This window comes from Heterodontus francisci, chromosome 3 (assembly GCF_036365525.1).
Source record: "Heterodontus francisci isolate sHetFra1 chromosome 3, sHetFra1.hap1, whole genome shotgun sequence".
Lineage (NCBI taxonomy): Eukaryota > Metazoa > Chordata > Chondrichthyes > Heterodontiformes > Heterodontidae > Heterodontus > Heterodontus francisci.
In genome coordinates this window covers 171,094,037-171,121,978 of record NC_090373.1, presented here as the reverse complement: position 1 = coordinate 171,121,978, position 27,942 = coordinate 171,094,037, and the positions used below count along the sequence as shown (strand labels likewise).

The 27,942-nt window shown below is 43.5% G+C and overlaps 1 protein-coding gene across 3 annotated transcripts in view; it reads left to right on the top strand.

The window, feature by feature from the left end:
- The window catches only part of anapc1 (anaphase promoting complex subunit 1), a 210,645-nt gene that overhangs the window by 46,308 nt on the left and 136,395 nt on the right, over window positions 1-27,942 (top strand). For all 3 annotated transcript variants that reach the window (XM_068027605.1, XM_068027603.1, XM_068027604.1), the window contains exons 15-26: window positions 1,852-1,992; window positions 2,499-2,559; window positions 2,748-2,935; window positions 6,935-7,009; window positions 8,104-8,369; window positions 10,338-10,429; window positions 11,838-11,986; window positions 19,248-19,326; window positions 23,994-24,030; window positions 24,135-24,205; window positions 25,354-25,532; window positions 27,320-27,546. In XM_068027605.1, coding sequence (XP_067883706.1) covers window positions 1,852-1,992; window positions 2,499-2,559; window positions 2,748-2,935; window positions 6,935-7,009; window positions 8,104-8,369; window positions 10,338-10,429; window positions 11,838-11,986; window positions 19,248-19,326; window positions 23,994-24,030; window positions 24,135-24,205; window positions 25,354-25,532; window positions 27,320-27,546 — 1,565 coding nt within the window. The remainder of the gene's footprint in view (window positions 1-1,851; window positions 1,993-2,498; window positions 2,560-2,747; window positions 2,936-6,934; window positions 7,010-8,103; window positions 8,370-10,337; window positions 10,430-11,837; window positions 11,987-19,247; window positions 19,327-23,993; window positions 24,031-24,134; window positions 24,206-25,353; window positions 25,533-27,319; window positions 27,547-27,942) is intronic.

The following is a 27,942-nucleotide window of genomic DNA, read 5'->3' as shown; positions in this document are numbered from 1 at the left end:
CCAGGTCATTACGCTGTGTAAAACTCTTGATAATGAGAACTGTATATGTATGGTGCGGCATGCAGCTAACGGGCCCAATTAATACTGCCGACTGGGCCTTGTAAAAGATGGCGCTGTTAAAGAGAGAAGTTTGTCCATGTATTTGGAAACAAACGAACTTATTAGCGAGAGACAGCATGGTTTTGTGAAGGGGAGGTCGTGTCTTACTAATTTGATTGAGTTTTTTGAGGAAGTGACGAAGATGATTGATGAGGGAAGGGCGGTGGATGTTGTCTCTATGAACTTTAGTAAAGACTTTGACAAGGTCCCACATGGCAGACTGGTGCAAAAGGTGAAGTCACACGGGATCAGAGGTGAGCTGGCAAGATGGATACAGAACTGGCTCAGTCACAGAAGACAGAGGGTAACAGTGGATGGGTGTTTTTCTGAATGGAGGGATGTGACTAGTGGTGTTCCGCAGGGATCAGTGCTGGGACCTTTGCTGTTTGTAGTATATATAAATGATTTGGAGGAAAATGTAGCTAGTCTGATTAGTACGTTTGCAGACGACACAAAGGTTGGTGGAGTTGCGGATAATGATGAGTATTGTCAGAGGATACAGCAGGATATAGATCGGTTGGAGACTTGGGCGGAGAAATGGCAGATGGAGTTTAATCCAGACAAATGTGAGGTAATGCATTTTGGAAGGTCTAATGCAGGTGGGAAGTATACAGTAAATGGCAGAACCCTTAGGAGTATTGACAGGCAGAGAGATCTGGGCGTACAGGTCCACAGGTCACTGAAAGTGTCAACGCAGGTGGATAAGGTAGTCAAGAAGGCATACGGCATGCTTGCCTTCATCGGTCGGGGCATAGAGTATAAAAATTGGCAAGTCATGTTGCAGCTGTACAGAACCTTAGTTCGGCCACACTTAGAATATTGCGTGCAATTCTGGTCGCCACACTACCAGAAGGACGTGGAGGCTTTGGAGAGGGTACAGAGGAGGTTTCAAGGATGTTGCCTGGTCTGGAGGGCATTAGCTATGAGGAGAGGTTGGAAAAACTCGGATTGTTTTCACTGGAACGACGGAGGTGGAGGGGCGACATGATAGAGGTTTACAAAGTTATGAGCGGCATGGACAGAGTGGATAGTCAGAAGCTTTTTCCCAGGGTGAAAGAGTCAGTTACTAGGGGACATAGGTTTAAGGTGCGAGGGGCAAAGTTTAGAGGGGATGTGCGATGCAAGTTCTTTACACAGAGGGTGGTGAGTGCCTGGAACTTGCTGCCAGGGGAGGAGGTGGAAGCAGATACGATAGCGACGTTTAAGAGACAACTTGAAAAATATTTGAATAGGAAGGGAATAGAGGGATATGGGCCTCGGAAGTGCAGAAGGTGTTAGTTTAGGCAGGCATCAAGATCGGCGCAGGCTTGGAGGGCCGAATGGCCTGTTCCTGTGCTGTACTGTTCTCTGTTCTTTGTATGTTTGCTTCAGCATGCTTAACGGTCAGAGGACTGACATCATCTCCAAGTTATACCGACTCTTCAATGTTGATACTCCGTGAACAGTGCTGAGCTGTTGTATATAAAGCCACTTATGATGTTATAATACTTTAATAATAGTGTTAATAGAAGTTCCAAAATGTATTTAGATGCAGTTTGCCATTTCAACTTGTAGCTTTACAAGTTTTACTGAAGTCAGGTTTTGCGATTGTACTGTTTCTTATTGTGATGAGTCTTATTTAGACTGCTTGACAGCAAAATGCTTTTCTATGAGGGTCAGTCGGTATTTTGCAAACCATGTTAACAGCAAAGAAGTCAATGGCAGAGTTTTGAGAATATAATTATTAATTGGAGATTTTTTTTAAATCCGTAGGCTGTGTGGCCCTCTCCAGTCCCTGAGCTGAGTGATTCCACGAAGATTCATGACTCACTGTACATGGATGACTGCACTTTCCACCAGATTGGTACATACATTCACTCCCTGCGGGATCCTGTACAAAACAGAGTTACCCTGGTACGTTTGTGTTGTGGACCTGGTCAGTGCAAGTATCAACATTCTGGGGTTTTCAACAATGCTTGGGAAGTTTGTGAGCTGGGGCTCTGCTTAGCTGTGCTTAGCATTTTCTTTAGCAACAAGCATATCGGTCACCTGCGATGTGGGTTACAACAGATAGGGATCTGGACCCAACTGCCCCAGGGGTTACTTGCCCGTTGAGGTTCGAGTTCATTATGTAACTGTGCTGTCCCTCAGTTCTGCAATATGTACCGACTGGCAGGGAACGAGTAACTCTTATTTTGCACAAAGGCTGCACTCCCAGCTTAAACTGATTTGAACTTTTATTTTCTTTTACAAAGTCCACCTAATGTAGAAGTGAAGACAGTGGTCAGACTGCCTAAAGGCTGCTCAGCCAGCTTAAACTGATTTTATTAAAACAGATAAATTTAAACATCACTCTTGTGTGTGTTTTCATACAGTGATTCATTTTCCAATGTTGAGTGTTTTGTGATTTTTCTCTTCAGGAAATGAGTAATGGCAATTTAATTAGGATCACTACACCCGAAATAACAAACTCTCAATTGGGTAAGAGCAAACTGATTTTAATACCTTCCGAGAGAACTATGTATTTGAATGCAATTAACTTACAAGATTTGTAATTGGATTTATGATGAAATAAGTACATTATTATGCACTTTGTTACTAAATATTTCAATGAGAATCATGAAGGAAACTTTGTCAACAAAAAAATATTTTTGCTCAACTTCCAATAGTGAAAAAATGCTTGCAAGCAATAAAATATATCCTCCCGAAAGAGGTTGCAGTGCCGGTTTTAATCAAGTGGTACAATGCATACAATGCACCTGGAGGACCCAATTATCATTCAGAGTGGAACATGTTTGTGATCTGCCTCATGAACATGATGGGCTACAGCACAGACAGACTCACGTGGACACGCAATGTAAGTACACTTCAGAATTGTAAGCAATTTTCATTTTGGGGAGGGGGATGGATATTGAAAAGTACACATGTGTACACTGGATATTAATACAGTTAAAACTGTTGCTTATAAAGAAGCTTGCGAAATGCCGCAGAACCTCAATATCCAGCATCCTATTATCTGTCAGAAATTTTTTTCTAATTCGGAGCTTGCTATTGAGGAGCCAGGGTTGACTGTTTTTTGTTTCTTTTCTACTAAGAAATTCTATTTAAAACATAACCTAGAAAGTTCATTTGAAGACTCATTTTAAGGGGATTTTGAGACTCTCTTGATTGGTTATGTCTTACTGACAGGGGAAACCCCCCCCCCCCATTACTATAAACTCATCATTTTGCTGCTGATATTTTCGATGTATGACTCTTCTCTCTAATTGATGATAAAGCTTTTATTCTCAAAATGGCAGAAAGGAGAGCTGAGCAGCGTTCGACATATCTGTCTCGTGGGATCCACCTGTCAGGATCACCCTTTGGAATTATTGGGCATTTCAAATGCTGAAATCCTGATTATTTTCAATTGTGTTGATTAATGTTAAAGTCACGCTGTTTACTGTAGAATTCCTGTGAATGCTTACTCAGCAGTGCCGGGCACTTAAAATAACTGGTCACCCTCCATTAATTAGTCAGTTAATTTAATCACTCCCCACACTTTTAGCAGGGAGTGTCACCCAGAGCTGACCACTAATTAAACAGCTAAGGTGCACAAGTGTTGAGCTGGCATTGAGCAGCATTCCAATCTATGGTGGTTTTGGACAAAAATACTGGGACTAAACCATTGTTGCTAAATAGGTTTTGACTAAGCAATAGGAAAAGGGAAAAAGATAGAACTTGCATTTTGAGAGTGCATTTCACGACTCTAGTGCATTTCAAAGCACTTTACAGCCAATTTTGAAGTGTTGTCACTGTGTAGGAAACTCAGTAGCCAAATTGCGCACAGCAAAGTGGTCATGATCAGATCATCTGTTTTTGGTGATGCTGGCTGAGGGATAAATGCTGGCCAAGGCATCCACCCCTGCTCTTTGAAATGGTGACATGGAATCTTTTACGTCCACCTGAGCGGGCAAACAAGGAGGAGGTGACGGGAGAGGGAAGGAGCGGAATTATGTTTGGCAGCATAACTTGGGAATCAGCAGTCAGAATCAGAGACAGATACTGACTATTTGTCCTACTGGCTAACTGGATTCTACTGCAGCAACATGCTGCAACATGATGTACGAGAATGCAAGTTCCCTGTGTGCATTCGGCTCTCATAGCCCTCTCAGTTCTGACTTGGATGTTTGAGTTTGAGCCCCACTCTGACATAACAGCAACGTGCACTTATGTAATACCTTTAAAGTAGTAAAACGTCCCACGGCACTTGGAGGCTGAGTACATAATCTAGGCTTGCACCAGTGGCCCTGGCTGCCTGTTAGGTGCACATTAGACTACCCTGTAGCATTTTTGACCGACCAAAAACAGACTAGCTATTTCAATGCTGCTTGTGGGATCTTGCTGTGTGCTAGATGGCTACACCATTTGCCTAAATAATCACAAACTTTGTTTGATTGTATCGGCAAGTCTTTAATACTTTTCTGAGAGACGTGGTCAAGTGCTCTATAAACGCAAGTCTTTCTCTTCCAATTGTTGAGCCCTTTATTTTTCCCCAGAGCTGAGGTTTCCCTTTTCTTTGAAGGGAGTGAGGGAAGTGAAGTATTTTTCCCATGAGGAGGAAGGAAAAGCCTCACTGGCTGTCCAGTTTCTGTTCTTTGCCCAGTCTGTCACCTCCCGAAGGCCTAATGCAGCACTGTTATAGGCCTGGGAGCAGTTCATGAAAAAGATTTACTCTGCTGCACTTACTACATCAGATGGGGAAAATGCGTAATGCAGCAAAATTGAACTTGAATCATTCAAGCAGGTATGTTCCAGTACAGCTACAACACTGGCATCTACCCGGCAATGTGGAAAATTGCCCAGGTATGTCCTGTACACAAAAAGCAGGACAAGTCCAACCCGGCCAATTACCGTCCCATCAGTCTACTCTCAATCATCAGTAAAGTGATGGAAGGTGTGTTCGACAGTGCAATCAAGCAGCACTTGCTTAGCAATAACCTGCTCAGTGACGCTCAGTTTGGGTTCCGTCAGGGCCACTCAGCTCCTGACCTCATTACAGCCTTAGTTCAAACATGGACAAAAGAGCTGAACTCTAGGTGAGCCCTTGACATCAAGGCAGCATTTGACCAAGTATGGCATTAAGAAGCCCGAGCAAAACTGAAGTCAATGGGAATCAGGGGGAAAACTCTCAGCTGGTTGAAGTCATATCTTGCACAGAGGAAGATGGTTGTGGTTGTTGGAGATCAATCGTCTCAGCTCCAGGACATCACTGCAGGAGTTACTCAGGGTGGTGTCCTAGGCCCAACCATCTTCAGCTGCTTCATCAATGACCTTCCTTCAAACATAAGGTCAGAAGTGGGGATGTTCACTGGTGATTGCACAATGTTCAGCGCCATTCGCGACTCCTCAGATACCGAAGCAGTCCGTGTCGAAATGCAGCAAGACCTGGACAATATCCAGGCTTGGGCTAATAAGTGGCAAGTAACATTCGCACCACACAAGTGCCAGGCAATGATCATCTCCAACAAGAGAGAATCTAACCATCTCCCCTTGACATTCAATGGCATTACCATCGCTGAATTCCCCACTATTTACATCCTGTTGGGGTTACCATTGACCAGAAACTGAACTGACGTAGCTATATGAATACCGTGGCTACAAGAGCAGGTCAGAGGCTCAGAACCTGCAGCAAGTAACTCACCTCTTGACTCCCAAAGCCTGTCCATCATCTACAAGGCACAAGTCAGGAGTGTGATGGAATACTCTCCACTTGCCTGGATGGGTGCAGCTCCAACAACACTCAAGCTGAACACCATCCAGGACAAAGCAGCCCCCTTGATTGGCACTCCCTCCACCACCGACGCACAGTGGCAGCAGTGTGTACCATCTACAAGATGCAATGCACCAAGGCTCTTTCGACAGCACCTTCCAAGTCCATGAGCTGTACCACCTAGAAGGACAAGGGCAGCAAATGCATGGGCACACCACCACCTGCAAGTTCCCCTCCAAGTCACACACCATCCTGACTTGGAACTATGCTGCCATTCCTTCACTGTCGCTGGGTAAAATTCCTGGAACTCCCTTCCTGACAGCACTGTGGGTGTGCCTACCCCACATGGATTGCAGCAGTTCAAGAAGACAGCTCACCACCACCACGTTAAGGGTAATTAGGGATGGGCAATAAATACTGTCCTAGCCAGTGATGCCCACATCCCATGACTGAATTCAAAAAAAAATACAATCTTTGTTAAGGTAAATAGGGAAAAGCTATATCTGCTGCTCGGTAAGTTGGTAATGGCAGGATATATATCTTAAGATCTTCAGAAGGAAGTGAGAGGTTAAGAGACTTTTTTAAGCAGTGGTTTGTTAAAACATGGAATACCCCATGAGAAGTAGCAGAATCCATAATTGCCTTTTAAAGGTAGTTGGATCAATATTTGAAAAGATAAATATTGGGGAATGGGCAGGGAGATGCGGCTGAGTGGATAACTCTATCAGAGAGCTGATGCAGGCATGGTCAGCTGAATAACATCCTGTGCTGTGAAAGACAAAACACAATAGTCTGGGCTATTTATTGAAAGCTTTTCTGGTAATGTTTGTACGATAGCCCAAGTTTGCATCAGTATAAAGAGGGATGGAAGTGTAGACCTGTCTACCAATATACTACTTGATGGATGCAATTTTTATATTTCTCAGAGTGTGTTCAAGGGGGGAAAACCTTGCATTTATGCAGTACCTCATTATATCCTATAATTAAAATATCTCCAAACTACACACTTTTGGAGTATAATGACCACTGAAAAATTAGTCTAAAGCAGTTGTGGCACTTCTTAAAAAAAAACACTGCTGATAAAATGTACTTTAATTCATGCAGCTTGATCTAGAAGGGTCACTGTCCCCTGTGATTGCTGCCAAAAAAGCCAGGCCTTCGGAAGTTGGCTCGGATGAGGTAAGGAAATTATTCCAAAAATGTTTGAACCGGAAATGGTGTCTAAACTATTGTTTTGCTCGGGAGAGGTATTCCCATTGCATCCGAAATGATTGCATTTGAAGGGTGGAGTATCCTGGTAGTTCTGCCAAGCTTGCAAGCTAAAGCTCTTAAGTTCAAATTCTGCCACATGACAATAAGTCTGTGGGCTGGCACTAGATTGTTGCAAACACCCAGCTGGTCCATCAATATTGATTGGGAAAGGGAACTTCGACCTATATGTCACTCCAGGCCCACGCAATGATTAAAATTGATGAAAATTGCGATGGAGCATAAAGCTGCCTTGTTAGGGACCCAAGGACAAAACAAAAGGAATCAAAATAAATATAGATGAGGAAGGCCATTTTGGCCCCCTTTAGCTCAACCATCTAGGTACGCCGACAACACACTGTCTCTTATATGAATTTAAAAGTTTTTGCTTCAGTACCCTATTTGAAGGTCCATTTCTAGTGTTGATCACTCTAGGCATCAGATTGTTGTTGGAAGTTTCTTTTGCTGCTACCTTGTGAATTTTTTTGTTCTTCCCGCTCTTATGCCCCCTCTAGCTTTGCGCAGCATGTTCTGAGTCTCGCACTTCTTTCTAGTTACTGATCATGTGACTCCGCGATTGAAGGATTCAGGAAGTTGGTTCACTTTCTCGCTTGAAAAAGAACAGCAGCTTTGCATAAGAAAAGTACTCCTGTACGTTTAATACCAGTGGTTCCAGTTCTGTCGCTGTGGTTGTCCTGGCTGCGTGCTTGCACCAAATAAAAGTGACACCTTAAGCCTATGGCATATGAGACACATATTGACACAACAATGAAGCACGTTGGCTGAAGTGCAATTTTTGCTTCAGTATTTTCGACCCTTCAAAAGCCTGTTGGTTACGTTGTAGGAGCAACAAAATTGGACGTGAAAAAGGGAGATTTGCTATAGGAAATGCTATCAGAAAAATTGCACCCCTAACCGCATTCTTGAGCAAAAAAACTGTTTTATCATTCATACTTTTATGTAAGAGAGTTGCAGAGCCTTATAATGTATACTAGACTTAATTAAAATATATTTTTATCTTTTAGGACTGGGAATACCTGCTTTCGTGTGACTATCATCATAATTTTGAGTCTCACCTTTTGGCTGGTGCTTTGCATTTAGACCCTTTGGAGGTGTTGCATCCCAAAGAAGAGATATTTCCAAACCTCGGCCTGGATTCAACAACTCTACTTTTCAGTCACATTCCTGCCATTTTCTTTGTGCTGCACTTGATCTATGAGGAGCTGAAGCTGGATAATCTCATGAGGGAAGGTGCACGTTCACTTGTCATTCTTCTATATCAGCTGGCAAGGTAACTGTAAAAATGTCCCTTTGATGAAGCTCCTGAGGGCCAATTTGTGTTGCTTTTGTATTGTGGTCACTGTGATATGCTGAATTTATTACCTCAAATCACTCCCACCAGAGTGACAGAACAATAACTGTGCCAAAGTTTCATCTTTGCCTCAGATTTGGGATAAACCTAGATTGAAATAATGCCTTATCACACAAAATCACAGGATAATTAAGGATGAGGAAGGCCTATTGACCCATCTTAGTTTACCCGCTCAGAATTACCTTAGATTATCTTCATTGTACCACTCAATATCTTTTTTTTCCAAGTATTCTCGATTTTTGGCTTCCACTACTCTTGGAGTCTATTTCAAATGTCATTCGCTCTTTGTGAAGAAAAAATTCCCTGGCATCAGTCCTAAAATTGTCGTCGTCTCGTTTGAACCTGTGACCTCTTGTTTTACCCTCCCAGTTGAATATGAAGTAATTTTCCAAAGTTACCTTTTCCACACTATCTACTATCTTACTGATTTCTGTAACTTCCTCCAATCCTACAACCCTTGGAGATCTCTGCGTTCCTCCAATAGCGACCTTGCGCATTGCCGGTTTCCTTCACTCCATCATTGGTGGTCTTGCTTTCAGCTGCCTGGGCCTTAATCTCTGAAATTCCCTGCCTAAACCTGTCTGCCTCTCTACCTTTCTTCTCCTTTAAGTCACTCTTTAAAACTTACCTCTTTGTCTAAGCTGTCCTAATATCCCAATGTGGCTCTTTGTCAAATTTTGTTCGATAACAAGCACCTTGGGAGGTTTTACTATATTTAAGGCCATGTATAAATGCAAGTTGTTATGGTAAGATTGCCTCTCAAATGACTCCTTTCCAGTCTGAGATTCCCAGTCTTCTCTGCCCTTTTTTCCCTCTCATAACTCTGATCTCCAAGACTAGTGATCAGCACTCTGCTCTGAGAAATGTTTCACAGCACTTCAAAGCAAATGATGTTGTGAAATGCAATCACTACTATTGTGCAGACAGCACAGCAGCCATTTGAACACCAGAAGGTAACCCAAAGAGTTTTTTTTTTAATAAGTGGTGGTGGTCATATAGTGTTATGTGAACATTACCTTAAATGCCTGCTCGGGTCTGCAAATGAGACCCGACCCAGCCCGAGTCCTTCCATTTATTTCCCATGCCCGACCCGACTCGACCATCAATTAACTTACCTTCCTTTTTCATTTTGTTCCTTACCTGCACAAGCTTAAAATAACTGTAGCAAAAACCACCTTTAAAGTCCAAAAAGTAAGTTAATATTAAAGTCACTTAGCTGAGGTGGTGATGGAGCGTGTCCAATCCGGCCTGACACGAGCCCGAATGCCGGACTTGGAAGTGTGACCCGACCTGATCCGAACCCGACACATGTCATGGGGTCTGGTTCGGGTCGGGTAGCAGGCCTTTACATTACCTGACCAGGCAGATGAAACAGGAGCTTGGTTTAACATCTCATCTGAACGACAGATTTATGAAAGTGCAGCACTCCCTCAGTCCGGCACTGGGAGTATCGGAACAGCTTCTGAGCTCAAGTCCTGAAGCGGGGGTTAAAACCACGACCTTAAAATCCAGAAGGCCAAGTGCTAAAAACTGATCCGAGCTGACCCAATATATACAGCAGTTATGTAATCCTTCTTTTATCTGATCAGTTATGGGTTCAGAGCCACAGTGGCGAGATCCTCCTCATTGTAAGCATTGAGAGAGCTGTGTATTTAGGTTTTTGTATTAATTGGTGAATGCAGTTAGAAAAATTATATTACTAAACAATGTTTCATGCAACCACTGTGTCCTGTCATGCATGTTATCTCACGCTAAGGTGCAACCAGTTATTTCTTCATGTTTATGATATAGAAATAAAATTGCATAAACCAAGTACTTTATTTCGATAGCACTCTTATATGACGCATTGAAAGTACCTTCCATAATTTGGGTTGTTTCCTCTGGCAGAGATTTGAAGCTGGATATGTATATGGATTCTTATTGGCGAGACTACCCTATGTTAGTGAAGACTTTGAAACAAACGTGTAAAATTGATCAAGGTAAAACAGTGCTTTTCATATCAGCTGAAACATGAGATTTATTTTGTGTGGTTGAGATTGAAGTAGTTTCTGCTCTGGTGCTTCATGCATGGAATTACTTCAGGTCGGGACTGCAGAGGATGAACTGATCTTACTGTATTGAGGCATGGAGGCTACTGCATTGAAATGTGTCATGAAAATATTCAAACAAGTCCACGTGACGCATCGTTACTTACGTGTGTTATTTTTGGGCTTTGATTTAGGTGTTACCTCATACTAGTCCAAGTGCATTACTCTGCCTATGCAATGGTTTTCAGGGAGGGGAAAAAAAATGTTGCGGTACTTCTATTTTTGTGGTCTGAAGACAACTAACTTCTTTGGTGGTGTTGATGAAAGGGTAAAACAAGTCATAAGATGTATTTGGGCATTAATGAAAATCGAGGGATTAAAAGTGTAAGAAAAGCAGGACTGCAGGAGGGTCAGTAAGTCAGTAAGAAATGGGATTGTGAGGGAATTGAACTGTAAAGCGGGGACAATTTGTAAGTTAAATAAATAGGGAAGGGGAATGATATGTACGCTCAGTGGGAGGCAGAGAAAATAATTTGGGAAAGAGAAAAGATGGATAGTAAAGTAAGTAGCTAATTCTAAAATTTGAATTACTTAAAGTTTTGATTTGTTATTTACATCTGTGCACCCTCTGCTATCTATGGCGTAGCATATTGTATGAGAGCCTGTTAGTGATGATCTGTTATATTTATAGTGTTTTTCACGCCAACCTTCTGAGCTCCCCTTCCCTTGCCTCCTGTTTGTTACAGTGCTTGTTGCCTTCCGGTACTGTCAAAGTGGCTGGTAGCCGTATGTGAGCCCTGATCGTGAGTACTCACAGGTTATATGACCATAGAGGCAACATCAGAGTCTGATCCTCTCCTCAGCCACAACATCCATACAATACTGCACTTGCATTGTGTCATGTAATAGCAGAGAGGTGACCACTACATAGTTTCCTGACTTCTACAATATCTGAGATTGATCAATAATAACGTAACCATTTCTATTGATATTGTGGGAACTTGTGTCCATTTGATGGTGACACTCAATTGCAGGTTTCTGCTGATCTCACAACAGCCCTGATTAAGGCTTGAATCTGAGATCTTCCTGGTTACTATGATTTGGCATCTCATGAGGAGTCCATTTATCCACAAGTAGGGGAGCTACAGTTGTAGAAACCTAATGTAACAGTGGTTATGTACTGACCAGGTATTTAATGCGAATCTTAAAAATAAAAGTCATTTTTGACAAGTGAAGTTAAATATACTGGATTTTGCTGTTCCCACCAGGACAGAAATCTTAAAAGGAAACTCGTTACCAAGCCAAACCATAGAACATTACAAAGCCATTAAAATGTTAAGACCTTTCTTCTTTAACACAGCTCAAATGAGACTCATGCACCAGCCACCTTTCCTCACTGCTGAACCTCCAAGCATCTATCACTGGCTGAGTTCTTGTCTGAACGGTGATGTAATGTCCCCCTTCCCATACCTGCCTGGCATCTGTGAAAGAACAAAATTAGTAGTGCAGGTATGTCCCTTTATTGTCCTACTTTTAGATTGCTTTAAATTGACTAAAATAATCAGTGCATGATTGATGCTGCTCTGTATAATGTTCCTTCCAATAATGTTTTCCTTATTAATCTGGAGTTGTAATGTCAAGTATGGAGCCAGCAGTTTCAGTGCAAAATCAATTGTTTCTTGTGTGTTTTTTTTTGAGGTTTTGTGGGATTGGAGCACAGGTTGCAATCTCACCAATCTTGTGATTTTTGCTGTACTTCACAAACAGCTAAGTGCAAAGGTCGAGCTGTTCCTATTTTGAGAGGGAGTGTCCTAGACCCAACTATTTTCAGCTGCTTCATCAATGACCTTCCTTCCATCATAAGGTCAGAAGTGGGGATGTTCGCTGATGGTTGCACAATGTTCACCATTCGTGACTCCTCAGATACTGAAGCATACTGTGTCCATATGCAGCAAGACCTGAACAACATCCAGACTTGAGCTGATAAATCAAAGTAACATTTGTGCCACGCAATGACCATCTCAAACAAGAGAGAATCTAACCATCTCCCCATGACATTCAATGGCATTACAATCGCTGAATCCCCCACTATCAATATCCTGCGGGTTACCATTGACTAGAAACTGAACTGGACCAGCCACATAAATGCTGTGACTACAAGAACAGATCAGAACCTGGGAATTCTGCAGCAAGCAACTTACCTCCTGTCTCCCCAAAGCCTGTCAACTATCTACAAAGCACAAGTCAGGAGTCTGATGGAATACTGTCCACTTGCCTGGACGGATGCGGCTCCAAAAACACTCAACAAGCTCGACACCATCCAGGACAAAGCAGTCTGCTTGATTGGCACCCCATCCACCACCTTCAACGTTCACTTTCTCTGCCACTGATACACAGTGGCAGCAGTGTGTGCCATCTACAAGATGCACTGCAGCAACTCACAAAGCCTCATTCGACAGCACCTTCCAAACCCGCGACCTCTACCACCTAGAAGGACAAGGGCAGCAGATGCATGGGAACACCACCACCTGCAAGTTCCTGTCCAAGCCGCACACCATCCTGAGTTGAAAATATATTGCCGTTCCTTCACTCTTGCTGGGTCAAAATCCTGGAACTTCCTTCCTTACAGCCCTGTTAGTGTACAAGTCTGCTGCTGTTCAAGAAGGTAGCTCACCACCACCACCTCAAGGGCAATTAGCGATGGGCAATAAATGCTGGCCTGGCCAGCGACGCCCACATTTCCCGAATGAATAAATAAAATAAAAGACGCTTGTGAACACCACCACCTGCAAGTTCGTCTCCCAGGTCTCACACCATCCTGAGTTGAAAATATATTGCTGCTCTTTCACTGTTGCTGGATCAAAATCCTGGAACTCCCTTCCCAATAGCACTTTGGGTGTCCCTACCCCACATGGACTGCAGCGGTTCAAGAAGGCAGCTCACCACCACCTTCTCAAGGGCAATTAGGGCTGGGCAACAAATGCTGGCCTTGCCAGCAACGCCCACATGAAACGAATAAAATACACATTGCAAAACTGGTCTGGTCCCTGTAGATATGACTAAAATGAATAATTTGCTCAGTACTAAAGTGGGTAGGTGGTGCCAGCAGAAAGCTGCAAAGCTGGCATGCAGTTTGATGATTTCTGTAGGCAGCTTAACACACTTTTACAAGATGACATGTTCACGCTAGCATACAAATGACTAACAATCAATCCCTTCACGTGTATAAATAATCTTGTGACCCTATTTGAAGGAAACCATTACAGGGCATCTTTTATTATACTTTGTCTTAAACATTGTGAACTGTCTGAGTGCTGACAGGCTTGAAAACGGATCATTCTTAAGTCTGTTACAGAGAATAAGAGTGGCTTCACTGCATGAAAAACTGACTTAGTCTGAAAGCAGCTAAGAGTAGATTTGGAACTAACCACATTTTTTTTTCTATTTCAAAATCATCAAGTAAAGCTGGTCATAGGCTGGAAGGGGGGCCTTTTATTACAGCAATTTTTTTTTAATTTATGGGATGTGGGCTTCGCTGACTAGGCCAGCATTTATTGCCCATTCTTAATTTCACTTGAGAAGGTGGTGAGCTGCCTTCTTAAACTGCTGCAGTCCAAGTGGTGTAGGTACACCCACAATGCAGTTAGGGAGGGAGTAAACCAGAGATCATGGATCACACAACCCCCAGCACAGAAGGAGGCTGTTCGGCCCGTTGTGCCTGAAAGAGCTGTCCAATTAGTCGCACTTCCTTGCTGTTTCCCCATAGTGTGGGTTTTTTTTCCTTTTAAGAAGAGATCCCAGTATAAACTAAAAGATGTTCAAACCAATGAGCTCTGGGATTCTGCTCCTTTAAGTCCTATTTGTGTATTTTTTTAATCTGTCGATTTGTCCATTTTTATGGCGCAAGAGTAACCTGGCAGCAGTCATGATGCCTTCATTCTGCAGCAGTCCGCTGTACCATCAGCATTTGAACCACCTTGACAAATCTGAGAGTAGCTACTGCATGAGCAGGGCTATCCACTGACCAGCGGACTTATGACTCTGGTGTGCAACCCATGCACATGTGGGCAGCATGTACATCATGAGGGCCATTGTGCTGCACAAAATGTGATGGAGCTGACTATTCGGGTGCTTAAGCATTCCTTCTGCTGGCTGGGGCCACTCTGGAGGAGCCCTACAGTATTCTCCGTAGCATGTGTCGTGATTCATGGTGGTTTACTGTATCCTGCACAGCCTCATCTTCATGAGGACATAGCCTTTGCTATCAGGTATATGGTGAGCAGCTGGGGAGCAGGAAGAGGAAGGGAGGAGGCAACCAGCACAGCACCTTTCTGACCGGGCTGTTCGTGATTGACTTGTCTGACTGCTAGTGAACACAACCTCAATTCCCCATTCACTAACAGATCCACACCTTACTGTCCCTCTGTTACTGACCATTACAGCGTCCTCTTGGCCAAAATACTGAAATAAAAGCCAACACAAAATAAACATTAGAGACCAACTTTAGAAATCAAATCATCCAATATTCCATACAAAAGTCAACTAATCACCTTTGTCCATTCCCTTGGTGCCTGTCTTGCACGTGCCTTTGCCTGTGCTAGTGCTGCTATGCAGTTCTACTCCAGTGGCTGCAGCATAGCTGGTGAAAGGCTGCTGACTTTCATTGGGGGAGAGTGCAGATCACCTTGCAGGACGACCTCGACCATATCTGGCCCAAGAAGGCCCGGCTTTGGTCTGCATGGACGGCAGCAGCACGGGCTGATGGGCTGACAGGCAACAGCACAGGCATTGGCGGAGTGGCAATGGTGGGAGGACAAATGCTGTCATCCTCTGAGGACAGTGGATACATGCTCCATAGCACCACTGGCATTGCCACTGTCTCAAAACCACCTTCTTCGACCATGGCTTTAATCACCTCCGCTAACTTACTGCTTCGTGTCTGATCTTTGTGAAACATTGTTCATTTGCTTTGCCGAAAAGGTTGTGCAAATGTAAGCTGGAGCATAGAGCTTGATACTTCCTGTGTGATCATTTTTAATGAGTTCAAAATGCATTTACAAGGAGTATTTTTATGAATTTGTTAAAACTAATGCCTGTGTTCGGTTCTGAAGTTATGTTAATGGGTGTTAGATATCTGGTAGTTGAAGGTAATAGGATGGACAGGTGTTGGGTGTTGATTCGTTAATTGTATTTAAATGTGTATATATGAAGAAGAGCCATCCAGCACTGGCTGTGTGTTGTTAGGAGTGGAGAAGTAAGCTCTGTGGCAAGCGATTAAACAGTCTGTACCTAAGCATCCTAGTCTCAGTGTCTTCTTCACAAACAGGCTTGGAAGTTCTCTTACACCCTGAATATATCAGGGATTGAGTACCGATTCTGTCTTGCATTCATTAATAGGGGCAGCTTTCAAATAGCTACTGCAAAATTTGTGAGTGGTTTGTACAATGAAAAATGGTAAGATTCTTTCAAACTGCAATCCGAGAATCTAAATTCCAATGGTTTGCAGCCTGCTCCAGAGGCCGCCATTGAAGACTTTGCCTTGATGATTAACCAAATTCCTGCAAATTCTTAAATACCTGGGTGAAATTATTCCTATCCTTCACTCTCAGATTTGACTCTGAGAACCTACCATTTCCTTCATTGGAAAAATAGCAAAGGCAAAGTAAAATGTTTGAGACTTTTTTTATTTTTCTATTTTAGCATTGGCCGCCTCCTCTCAGTCCATGTCCCGTGTTCAGCATCAGACCCAAATTATACTCTGTGGAGAACAGGGAGTAGCAGCATGTGGGAGAGTGAGCCTGATAACTGTATGCAGTCAAATCAGCAAGCTGAACTTCACAGAAATTAGCTTATCAGGCGCTCAGAACAGTTCACAAATGCTGAAAAGGGTAGAGCTAAACGTGATGGGTCGAGTTCCTGTTATGGACGCAACACACTAAATGTGCTTGAAATTGCGCTGCTCAGGTTAGGCTTCGAGTTTCTGCTAAAATTCATTTGCATAACCACAAATGTAAAATCTTCCACGGACCGATGAAGTTGAGCAGCAGAACAAAATGTCATTGCTCCTTTTTCTTTCCATTAAAGAGTATCCCTTAACTCATTTATTTTATTCCTTCATCGGATGTAAGCATCACTGTCAAATCTAGCAGTTATTGCCCCTCCCTAATTGCCCTTGAGAAGGTGGTGCTGAACCGCTTTCTTGCAGTCAATGGGGTGCAGTTACAGCACAGTGCTGTTGGGGAGGGAGTTCCAGGATTTTGAGCCAGTGACAGTGAAGGAGTTCCAAGTCAAGGTGGTATGTGACTTAGAGTGAGATTTGCAAGCGGTGGTTTTCCCATGCATCTGCTGCCCACGTTCTTCTAGTAGTAGAAGTCACAGGTTTGGAAGGTGCTGTTGAAGGACCCTTGGTGAGCTGCTGCAGTACATCTTGTAGATGATGCACACAATTGCCACTGTGCATCGGTGGTGGAGGGAGTGAATGTTGAAGGTGCTGAATAGGGTGCCAATCAAGCAGGCTGCTTTGTCCTGGGTGGTGTTGATCATCTTGAGTGTTGTTGGAGCTGCACCCATCCAGGCAAGTGGGGAGTATTCCATCACACTCCTGACTTGTGCCTAGTAGATGATATCATTGAATGTTAAGGGGAGATAGTTAGTTAGATTCTCTCTTGCTGGAGATGGTCGGAGATTGCCCACCACTACTGTGGTGCGCATGTAACTTGCCACATATCAACTCAAGCCTAAATGTTTCCCAGGTCTTGCTTCATGCAGGCACGGTATGCTTCAGTATCTGAGGAGCTGTAAATGGTACTGAACACTGTGCCATCATCCCCGAACATCCTCAATTCTGATGTTATGATGGAAGGAAGGTTAGTGATGAAGTTGTTGAAGATGGTTGGGCCTAGGACACTATCCTGAGGAATTCCTGCAGTGATGTCCTGGGGCTGAGATGATTGATCTCCAACAACCACAGCCATCTTCCTTTGTGCGAGGTATGATTTAAGGGTAGTAACCTGGTGACATTTCTAATGCATCCTCCATGTGTGAGTAATTTGATTTTAAATCACTGAAAAGACTTTTTAAAAAAAAAACTATTCTGAACTATTTACTAGAAATGTAGGAACAGAAGTAGGCCATTCAGTCCCTTAAGCCTCTTGCACTATTCAATGGGATCATGGCTCACACCTATCCTAATTCTGTCCACAGCCTTGGCTCCATACCCCTTAATACCCTTACTAATTTCCTTGGTGTACACTGGTCAGATTTCTTAGTAATTTTTGATATGAAAAATCTTTTAAAGTGTACCTACTAGTTTATTAAAAAAGAGCCTTCCCAAACCCGTGCAATCAACAGAATCTCGCAATATTGATTTGGGTGTGGACAGTTTTGTGGGCGGGGCCTAATTTGGGTGAATTTAATCTTGAGCCAGAGTAAATGATTGCACAAAACACAAACTTAAGTGGTTTTGTTACAATTCCTTCATCTTCTGCACTGGTTCGATCGACTCTGCTCAGATTATGCTAATATTAGCGTAAGCAAGCAGAAGCTCTGCCTCATTTATCTCAGCTTGAAAGTGAATGTATGCTTATATTGTGTACAGGGAGACTATGCTCTACAGTTTGTTATTTGTGTCATAGAGTGGAGTGATGAGGTGCAGGTTGGGATCCATTTTTGTCCAATGTGTGGCATTTGCAATCTCCGCAATACCACTGAGGGGAGATGCCAAGCTAAGATCAGATGTTTCCCAGCAGGGAAGTAAAATGTGATTGTTCATAACCATGGGATTTTGTGCAGCCGTTGATACTGGGGAGGCGGTGGCGTAGTGGTATTGTCACTGGACTAGTAACCCAGAGACCCAGGGTATTGCTCTGGGGACGTGGGTTCAAATCCCACCACAGCAGAAGGTGGAATTTGAATTCAATTAATAAATTTGGAATTTAAAAAAAAGCTAGTCTAATGACTGTTGTCAAAACCATTGTCGATTGTTGTAAAAACCCATCTGGTTCACTAATGTCCTTTAGGGAAGGAAATCTGCTGTCCTTACCTGGTCAGATCCACAGCAACCTGGTTGACTCTTACATGCCCTCTGAAATGGCCTAGCAAGCCACTCAGTTGTATCTATCCGCTAGCACTGTGGGTGTACCTATCCCAAATGGACTGCAGCAGTTCAAGAAGGCAGCTCACCACCACATTCTCAAGGGCAATTAGGGCTGGGCAATAAATGCTGGCCTGGCCAGCGATGCCCACATCCCATGAATGAATAAAAAAAAAAAGAATAGCATTGGCAGGGCCAGGGAGCAGATATCTAGCCCATAATTTCAGAAGATTATAATGCAGAGAAACCACTGAGGGGCAGAAGAGAGAAGGAAAAGGGAATTGAATATATACTATAAAAAGGAAAATTTATGGGGCTTGTGGAAGAAAGAACAGGAGAATGAGACTCATCGGTATCTCAAAGAGCCAGCACAGGCATGATAGGCCGAATAGCTCCCTTCTTTCCTTTATATGAATTATCTTGCAGTTCTACAGCCAGGGAGCACAAAATTGAGGTCAGAAGAGGAAAAAATCGGCAGACGATTTAAATGTAACTACTTCACACAGGCTAATGAATATATGGGATAGACTGCGCAGGATGTCAGTGGAGGGGGAATGCTATTGGCAGATTCGAGAGGGAACTGGATGAATCTTTGGCTGAGGAAATGATGGGAAGGTACTATGGGTTGAGTGATGTGTGGTATTCTATTGCTAAATTGTACATTTTTTTGTGTTGCAGAGTTTTGCGCTGTACATACTTGGTGATGAAAAGGCACTTTCTCACGAGCCATCCATGTATTTATCCAGAATCTCAGCAGGTAATTATTCATTCTTCAAATATAAATTCAGTTTTCTACCATATTTGGGAAGAACACTGGGAACGTTCTACTTCCATGGTAACAGTTGAGATGTGCACCAAAGTTTTGCGATAGGCTTGTGACCAAGTCAATGGATTAAATATTCCTTTCAGTGGATAGTGTGGGCTAGCAATTCCACCAACCACCTACTGCTGCTGGAAAGCAACAGGTAAAATACTGTACCTTGTGGGAGACAGACAGAGGAAGCACAGGCAGGATTGAAATCGCTCCTACTCCCCAACACATGTTAAACCAGCAGCGGGAGAGCAGTTCTGCAGAGTAGAAGGCTCCAGGGCTATGTTGTTGAAGCATGCATGGGAGTTGACCTCCAGAAGAGCCATCGATAAGTAAGTCAGACACATTTGTTTGTTAGAAAATTACTTGTGTATTTTAACTAGACCGAAAGAATTTGCTTGGCTAAGAATGGTTTTGGAATGCACTTAGTGTTAAAGGCAACAAGGACAGCAAGGAATGTGACCATAAATGGAATTCACAGAGGAGATGCCTCTTAAAGCTGCCATGTCCAAAAAATACATTTTTTTGCTTCTAAGTTGATTGCTAAGATAAGACTGTCTTTGGGAGCAACAGAAAATTTTTCTTACGGAAAAGTAAGTGATATGAGATGCAGGCTTGATTGTCTCCCGCACAAGCTTCCGCCATCAAAGAACCACTCCAATTATTGATTGGACATAGAAAGCAGAAACAAGGGTCAGGAATCTTAGCCAGGAACCAAGGCAGGCGGGCACTAAAGGTGGTGCCGCCAGTCGGCGTTCTGGTTCCCCGGGTCCATCCCATCCCAAACATGGGCCATTTTCTCAGAGGTGGGACTGGGAGCAGGGTACTCAATTAAACCACTTATCGTCAATTGTCGGAGGCCAGCTGGGATTTTCCAGTTGGCCTGTAGGTTCCCACAGGTGATGGGAACAGTTTAGCTGTCTAAATGTGGCAGACCAAGGTGGGGTGGGGGCAGCACTCCAGGCAGGCTTCGAGGCCCTCCCTGGCTCCTGGGTTCAGCAGTAGCCACAGGTACCCCTGTGGAGGGTTCTCCACCCCACTGCTGCCACAATGGTGACCTGGCTGCAAAGCCGTTATATAGTTTAAATTTTTTTTTATTTGTTCATGGGATCTGGGCTAGGCTAGCATTTATTGCCCATTCCTAATTGCCCTTGAGAAGGTGATGGTGAGCTGCCTTCTTGAACCACTGCAGTCCATGTGGGGTAGGTGCACCCACCCTGTTAGGAAGGGAGTTCCAGGATTTTGACCCAGTGACAGTGAAGGGACGGCAATATAGTTCCAAGTCAGGATGGTGTGTGACTTGGAGGGGAACTTGCAGGTGGTGGTGTTCCCATGCAACTACTGCCCTTGTCCTTCTAGGTGGTAGAGGTCATGGGGTTGGAAGGTGTTGTCAAAGGAGCCTTGGTGAATTGCTGCAGTGTATCTTGTAGATGGCACACACTGCTGCCATTGTATCTTGTCGATGGCACACACTGCTGCCATTGTGTGTCGGTGGTGAAGGAAGTGAATGTTTAAGGTGGTGGATGAGGTGCTGATCAAGGCTGCTGTGTCCTGGATAGGTTTGAGCTTCTTGAGTGTTGTTGGATCTGCTCCCATCCAGGCAAGTGGAGAGTATTCAATCAGACTCCTGACTTATGCCTTGTGGACAGGCTTTGGGGAGACGGGAGGTGAATTTCTAGCCTCTTGTAGCCATGGTATTATGTGGTTGGTCCAGTTCGGTTTCTGGTCCATGGTGACCCCCAGGATGTTGATAGTGGGGGATTCAGCAATGATAATGCCATTGAACGTCAAGGGAGATGGTTCAGTTCTCTCTCGTTTGAGATAGTCATTGACTGGCACTTGTATGGTGCGAATGCTACTTGCCACTTATCAACCCAAGCCTGCATGTTTTACAGGTCTTTCTGCATGTGGTAATGGGCTGCTTCAGTATCTGAGGAGTTGTGAATGGTGCTGAACATTGTGCAATCATCAGCGAACATCCCCACTTCTGACCTTATGATAGAGGGAAGGTCATTGATGAAGCATTAAATTTGAAAAGGAAAGAAAGACTGACAGACTTGCATTTATATAGTGCTTTTCACAACCATTGCATGTCTCCATGTGCTTTGCAGCTAATGTACTTCTGAAGTGTAGTTACTGTTGTAAAAAACACGAGTCAGTTTGCACACAGCAAGCTCCCACAAACAGCAGTGTGATAATGACCAGATAATTTATTTTTGTGATGTTGCTTGAGGGATATATAGTGGCCAGGACATGGGATAATTCCCCTGCTGCTCTTCAAAATAGTGCCATGGGATCTTTTGCATCCACCCGAGCAGACAGATGGGGCCTTGGTTTAACGTCTCATCCAAAAGATGCCACCTCTGACAGTGCAGCAATCCCTCCGTACTTCACTGGATTGTCAGATTTGATTTCTTTTTAACTCCAGTCCTGGAGTGGGACTGGTGCTTGGAACCTTGTGACTCACCAGTCAGGCCACCCAGCATCGACCTAGGCACGGAAAAAAACAAAAGCACACCCTGCCCCGTTCACCCTGTAAAGTTTTCCTCACTAGCATCTGGGGACTTGTGCAAATTTGGACAGCTGTCCCGCAGATTCGTCAAGCAACGGCCTGACATAATCTTACTCACTGAATTGTACCTTACAGCCCATGTTCCTGACACCTCCATCACCATCCCTGGGTATGTCCTGTTGGAGAGAGGGTGCTCCATTTTGGGGTGCTATCTGTCATGACATCCTGCTGCTGCTTTCAAGCTGGAGGGCCTCCTATTGGCTGTCCAGCTTCTAGAGCCCATCCACCATCCTTAATCGGATGGTGAGCCCAGTCTCTGGCCATTCATGCGCCAATTTGAGGAAAATCACAGTTGAGTGACTGTTTCCCACACAGCGCGGGCTTCTGACTCCCATTTGAGCCTGATGGTAGCGTTCTGAAGCCCGCAGGGAAAATTCTGCCCAAGGAGTTAGCAAAGGATGTAAGAGAGAAAACCATCTCCCAAGCAGTTTTTTTTTGTTCTTTTGTAGGATATGGGCAAAGCCAGCATTTGTTGTTGCCCATCCCTAATTGCCCTTGACAGCTGAGTGACTTGCCAGTTAAGAAACATTAAAAAACATGAGTGAACCAGATGGGGTTTTATGACAATCGACGATGGTTTCATGGCACCATGACTGAGGCTGGCATTTTTTAAAATTCCAGATTTATTAATTGAATTTAACTTTCACCAGCTGCCGTGGTGGGATTTGAACCCATTTCCCCAGAGCATTAGCTGGGCCTCTGGATTGCTAGTTCAGTGACATTACCACTACGCCACCAGCTCCCCACTTGAAAACTCTCCCCGGCAACCAGTTGGGAAGGGCATTGATGGAGTGCCTCATTGGTATGTTCTGCAAAATCAAAGAGGAGAGAAAAAGTAGATAGTCAATGGTATCTGTGTAATCAGAGTCCTGTACCAGTGAGTAACTCAGTTAGCTAGAAACAGAAAGGGTTAAAAGAAATTCAGTTGTCCTCCACTCAGCAAAAGTCATCGTTAAAATGTAATCTGTTTAGATCCCACGGCACTTTTCGGAGCAGAGCAAGGAGGCTCTCCTGTGTCCTGGCCAGTATTTATCTCAACCAATGACACTAAAATAGATTATCTACTTATTTATTTCATTAATGGTTGTGGCAGCTTGCTGTGCACGTTGGCTTTGCGTTTCCCTATGTTAGACGAGGGACTACGTGCTTTGGGACATCCTGAGTTCTTGAAAGCTGCTATATAATTGCAATTTTGTTCTTTCTATCATTTCATTTTTCTTTTCTTTTTCTTTTTTATTATATAGAATTGGGGCAATCATGAGTTAATAAACAATTTTCCTACTGTGTTTATTTTTTCTTTGCTTTCTCTATACTAGTGTTTTTCAACAAACGAGTAGGAATTAACTTCACTGGGAGCCCATTTCATAGAAAAACAAGTGCTATTTTTTTTTCTAAAAGCTGCAATTGCTGGAAATCTAAAACAAAGTACAGAAAATGGTGGAAACACACACTGAAGGAAAAGAACACCATGCTGTGTCTTTGCTTTTCCTATTTTGACAGGCTAATTGCTTTTCTTCACAATGGGCATGTGAGTTGTCACACAGCAAGTGACGTTCTCACTGCCCTGGGATATCAATAGAATTATGCCATTAAGTACACAAAATCATGGTTTTTGTTGGAAGAGTCAGGCTGAATTACAAGAGTCTGATTGAATAAGTTAAACAGACAGAATGCATACTTTTGTGATGACACCCCTAATCATTCTCTTCAATAATGATGCCCTCCATTCTTCATAAATGATGTGAGTCAGATTTCGGAGAGAACTCTAAGCTTGTGGCTGAGTGGAATTTGATGTAAAAGAGCTTTATCCCCTCGCCATGTTTCTTTCTCAAACAAGCTCATTAGAGTGTTGAGGTCCCAGTGAAGGTCATGGGTTTCTGCTTAATACAAAGTATAGTTAAAATATGTACATCCATAATGGAGTCATAATACTCCTGACAAGGTGCCGATAGCAGTTGGGAGGGCTGAGGTTTAAATTATGTCCTTTCATGTAATAATTCTGCCACATCTGAACCATTACATGTTCTGAACTATTCAACAGGGCAAAGGAAGCAGCAAGGGGAGGAAGACAACAAAAGGTAACTAATGTCAAAACTGTTGCCATTGCATTTTCTACTGCTCGTTCTGCTGCTGGCTAATGCAGAAGCCCTGCCTACTTTTATATTTCTTCCTCTCTCCTCAGGCTCAGTTTGAATCCATGTGCCTTGTCCTCCAGCTTAGCAGCGAAGCTGGTTGTCTCACTTACAAACCTAGGTAAGCTTCCATGACTGTAATGTCACCATATTATTTTTTAGATGTCCCATCAGGTGTGGCCAGAGGTACATTGAGTTGGAGCACCAGGACACTGTCCAATCCAGCAAGTTGACAGTGCGGGAAACTTCAGCTATATGCTCAGAGTTCTGAGCCATACTGTTGTAGGGAGGCCAATAATTTCTCCTTGTGAGGGAGGAAGCAAATGAAAGTTGGATGTTGTGAGCTGCTCTCTGACTTTGGTCTTACAGCATCTTTTGTATCTACCTAGGAGTGGAGCTCCATCCCGTCACTGTGCTTGGGATACGTATATGGTTATGGCAGAGCTAGGGAGGCAATGGGGAAAACAAACATACAGCATCTATGGAGGCCATTCAGCCCATCGTGCATTCTGCTGTCTCTTTGAAAGAGCTATCCAATTAGTCCCACCCACCTCCCCTGCTCTTTCCCTGTTGCTCTGCAAGTGTTTCTTTTTCAATATCCAATTGACTTTTGAAAATTACAATTGAATCTGTTTCCACCCCTCCTTTCAGGCAACGATTTTAAAAAAAGCTAAACCAATAGCACAGAACTTTCAACCCCAATGCCATGTGGTAGGACATGGAATTGCATTTACAGTTTGCTACTTCATGAGTTCCTTATTCTTTTAAGCGACCTTACCCGTTCCTGTCCTGAAGACATTGACTCCTTGTTCAGGGCAATTCAGTTGGTGCTGGGCACCTTCACAGATCTCATTCAAGTGGGTTTTATTCACATGTGAACTTGCACAATGAATGTCAGCTAGCTGTTTGAATATGGAGTGCATCAAGCTGGAACCTGCTTCCGTCTATGACCATTGATCAGACATTTCAGCGCAGACAGGGATCAAACTTAGGGTATGGCGCAACTAGGCAATGAAGAAACTTGGTGAGCCACTAGGTGTTTCCCCCAAGCTGTTTGCCTTAACCATGCTGTGATTGGGAGGTGTTGAGTAGCATACATTTCCCCAAAGAAAAAAAAAACTACTGTGTTCTTCAGCTTCAAAGGGAAATACCAGTCCTAACAAGAGACCTTGTACATTTATGTGTGTGAACCAGTTGTTTGTTTATTCTGTACCTTTGTAAAGGAGGGACGGCAGCTTAAACATCACCTTTGTTGTATTACTTCTCTAGGATTCACCTTGAAGGATTTGGAATCTGTTCCCTTTGGGGTTGCACTGCCTATACGGGATGCTATTTATCATTGCCGTGAACAGCCTTCCTCAGATTGGTCTGAAGCTGCCTGCTCGCTTATTGGACGTCAGGACCTTTCCAAGCAGGCGCATGAAGGAAATCTACACAAGACAAAATCTGTAGGTTCATAGTAAGTTTTCTGGAAATTTGAGCTGTAGGAATGGAAGGTTTTGTTCTTGAAGCCTGACAGTAGCTTTGAATGCTGAACTATGAATTTAGTTTAATTTAGAAAAATTAATGCCTTTCCTGCATACCTTCGATGCTGAATTTGTGCAGAGATGTGTGTCAGAACTGTTGGCATTTCTTGTGAAGCAGCTTCAAATGAAAGGCCTCCTAATCTGAAATCACCATAAAATTTGGCATATAAGGACAACTTTATAGCAATGTTCTCTCTAATTTTCCTTTGTTGTGTGCAGTCCGTTTGTTGCACTGCATGGTCCCTTTAAAATTGCTGCACGTCTGAAATGGAATGTTGGTTGTGCCAGCCAATTTGTTGTACTGCCCAGTATGTTCAGGATTGCTGTGTGTTGCACAGCTTAGAGGGAACATTGCTTCACGCAAATCACCCTTTCATCTGAGATATGAGGACCTTATACTCTTAAAAAAAAAATTTCCACAGCATTTTAAGTATATATGCTTTGCACTTGGACAACTGTCAGCTTTCTTGACTCTTTGGTAGCACTCTTGCCTCTGAATCAGAAGTTTGTGGATTTGAGCCTCATATTCCATGTTGCTTGGGTATTGGGGAATGGATGTTAGTTTAAATTTTGCATTGTGCAGTATGATCGGTTGCAGTTCTGGTTCTGGGATCTTCAAAGGCGGGTAGGTCCAAGGAGATGCGGAGGGCCGGTCCAAAGCTGGAGCGGCAACATAGAGAAACCTATGAAACTTAAGTTATTGAGATGATGTCTGTGCAAATCTAAATAAAAGCAAAGTGCTGGAATACTCAGTAGGTCGGGCAGCATCTGTGGAGAGAGAAACAGGGCTAATGGTTTAGGCTGGTGATCTTTCATCAGAACAGAAATAAATGATGTCCAGAGGAGGTGTAAATGGTTACAGTACAATAATAGAGCGAGGGAAGCATGGAAAATCAGTATAAATCGTGAAATAAGAAGAGAAAACGCTGAATTTACTCAGTAGGTCAGGCTGTGGAGAGAGAAACGGAGTTAACAATTCAAGTCGATGATCTTTCATCAGAATTCCTGGAGAGACAATGATCACTTGAAATTGAAACTGGTAAATATTGAAGGTTACAGATGCCTGTGTATCGAACAATTGATTTCTCCAACGTGATAATGCATAAAATAATTAAACTACTTCACCGATGTGACCTCAAACTACTAAATGAAGGTATTGTTTCATCCAAAACAACTATTGCACTTCTGAACACCTGTCTGTTTGTCCTGGGTCATTCAACTCATGGTCAAGGTTGAGGGGCATCTACTCTAAACTGCTGTTTGTATATTTCCTCTTTTTTTCTCTCTACTCCCCTTGATTCCTGGCCAAGGTACAGTTCCACAAGACCTGGTCACTCAACACTATCTTGCCAAAGTAGTCAGCGTTCATGTGAGTCTACTTGAGTGAACTCTGGGGCACACAAGCAAACCCTGTCCTGTCCTTCCCTCATGTTCATGACATGCACACACATCCAGCAGGGATCATTGGAAACTGGTCAGGGGTAGGAGGCTTGGGATTTTATCCCCCTCCCTAACCCATGGCACTGAGGCTAATTGTAACCAGGTCCCCTCCCCCCACCCAGCCCAGATCAGATAACTCAGCCGGATCCTCCTGACCAGTGAGGCTGAGTTAGTCAGCGCCGTAATTAACTGAGCCGCGATGGGATTGCAAGCTATTCCTCTTTGAAACGTCGAGAAACTGCTGCCTGCTAATGTGATCTCATTTGCAGACTATTGGGCACTTGTTGCTATCTGACGGAGCGTCTGGAAGTGAAGCTGAGGAGGAGGAAGATGGAATGAATGACATGAATCAGGATTTGATGTCCTTAATCTGGAATGAAGATCTGCGTGTTCAGGAGGTTCGACGCCTGCTTCAGAGCACTCACCCTGTGCGTGTTAATGTTGTACAGATGCCTGAAGTGAGTGACCATGAGTATATTGAAGAGAAGGAAAACAGGTAAAGAAACATTTTTTTTCTAAATACGCACAAGCTTAGTTTGCACTCGGGTCATCAGAGTTGCAATTGTCACAGTTTTATAAACTTGGTATGGGAGCACATTTTAAGTCCTGGTTGTAGTGTTTGATGGGAGTAGTGGAACATGAGCTGATGTCCGCAATCCAACAGGCATATCTCAGTGTGTAGTCTCTGAGTGATGGCAGGTGGAGGACAGGAATTTTACCCATTGGTGGGGGAAGGGAAGGTTCTAGAAGGAGAATAACTCTGTTGTCTTTGAGCATCTCTTCGCAGTTTGGTTACCAAGCAGCATTTGTGGAAGTCTTAGTGAGGAATTTTATGCAATCTGCCACGGCGGATTTGGTGGCGTGCAGGGTAATATAATTAGGCGGGAGGTGT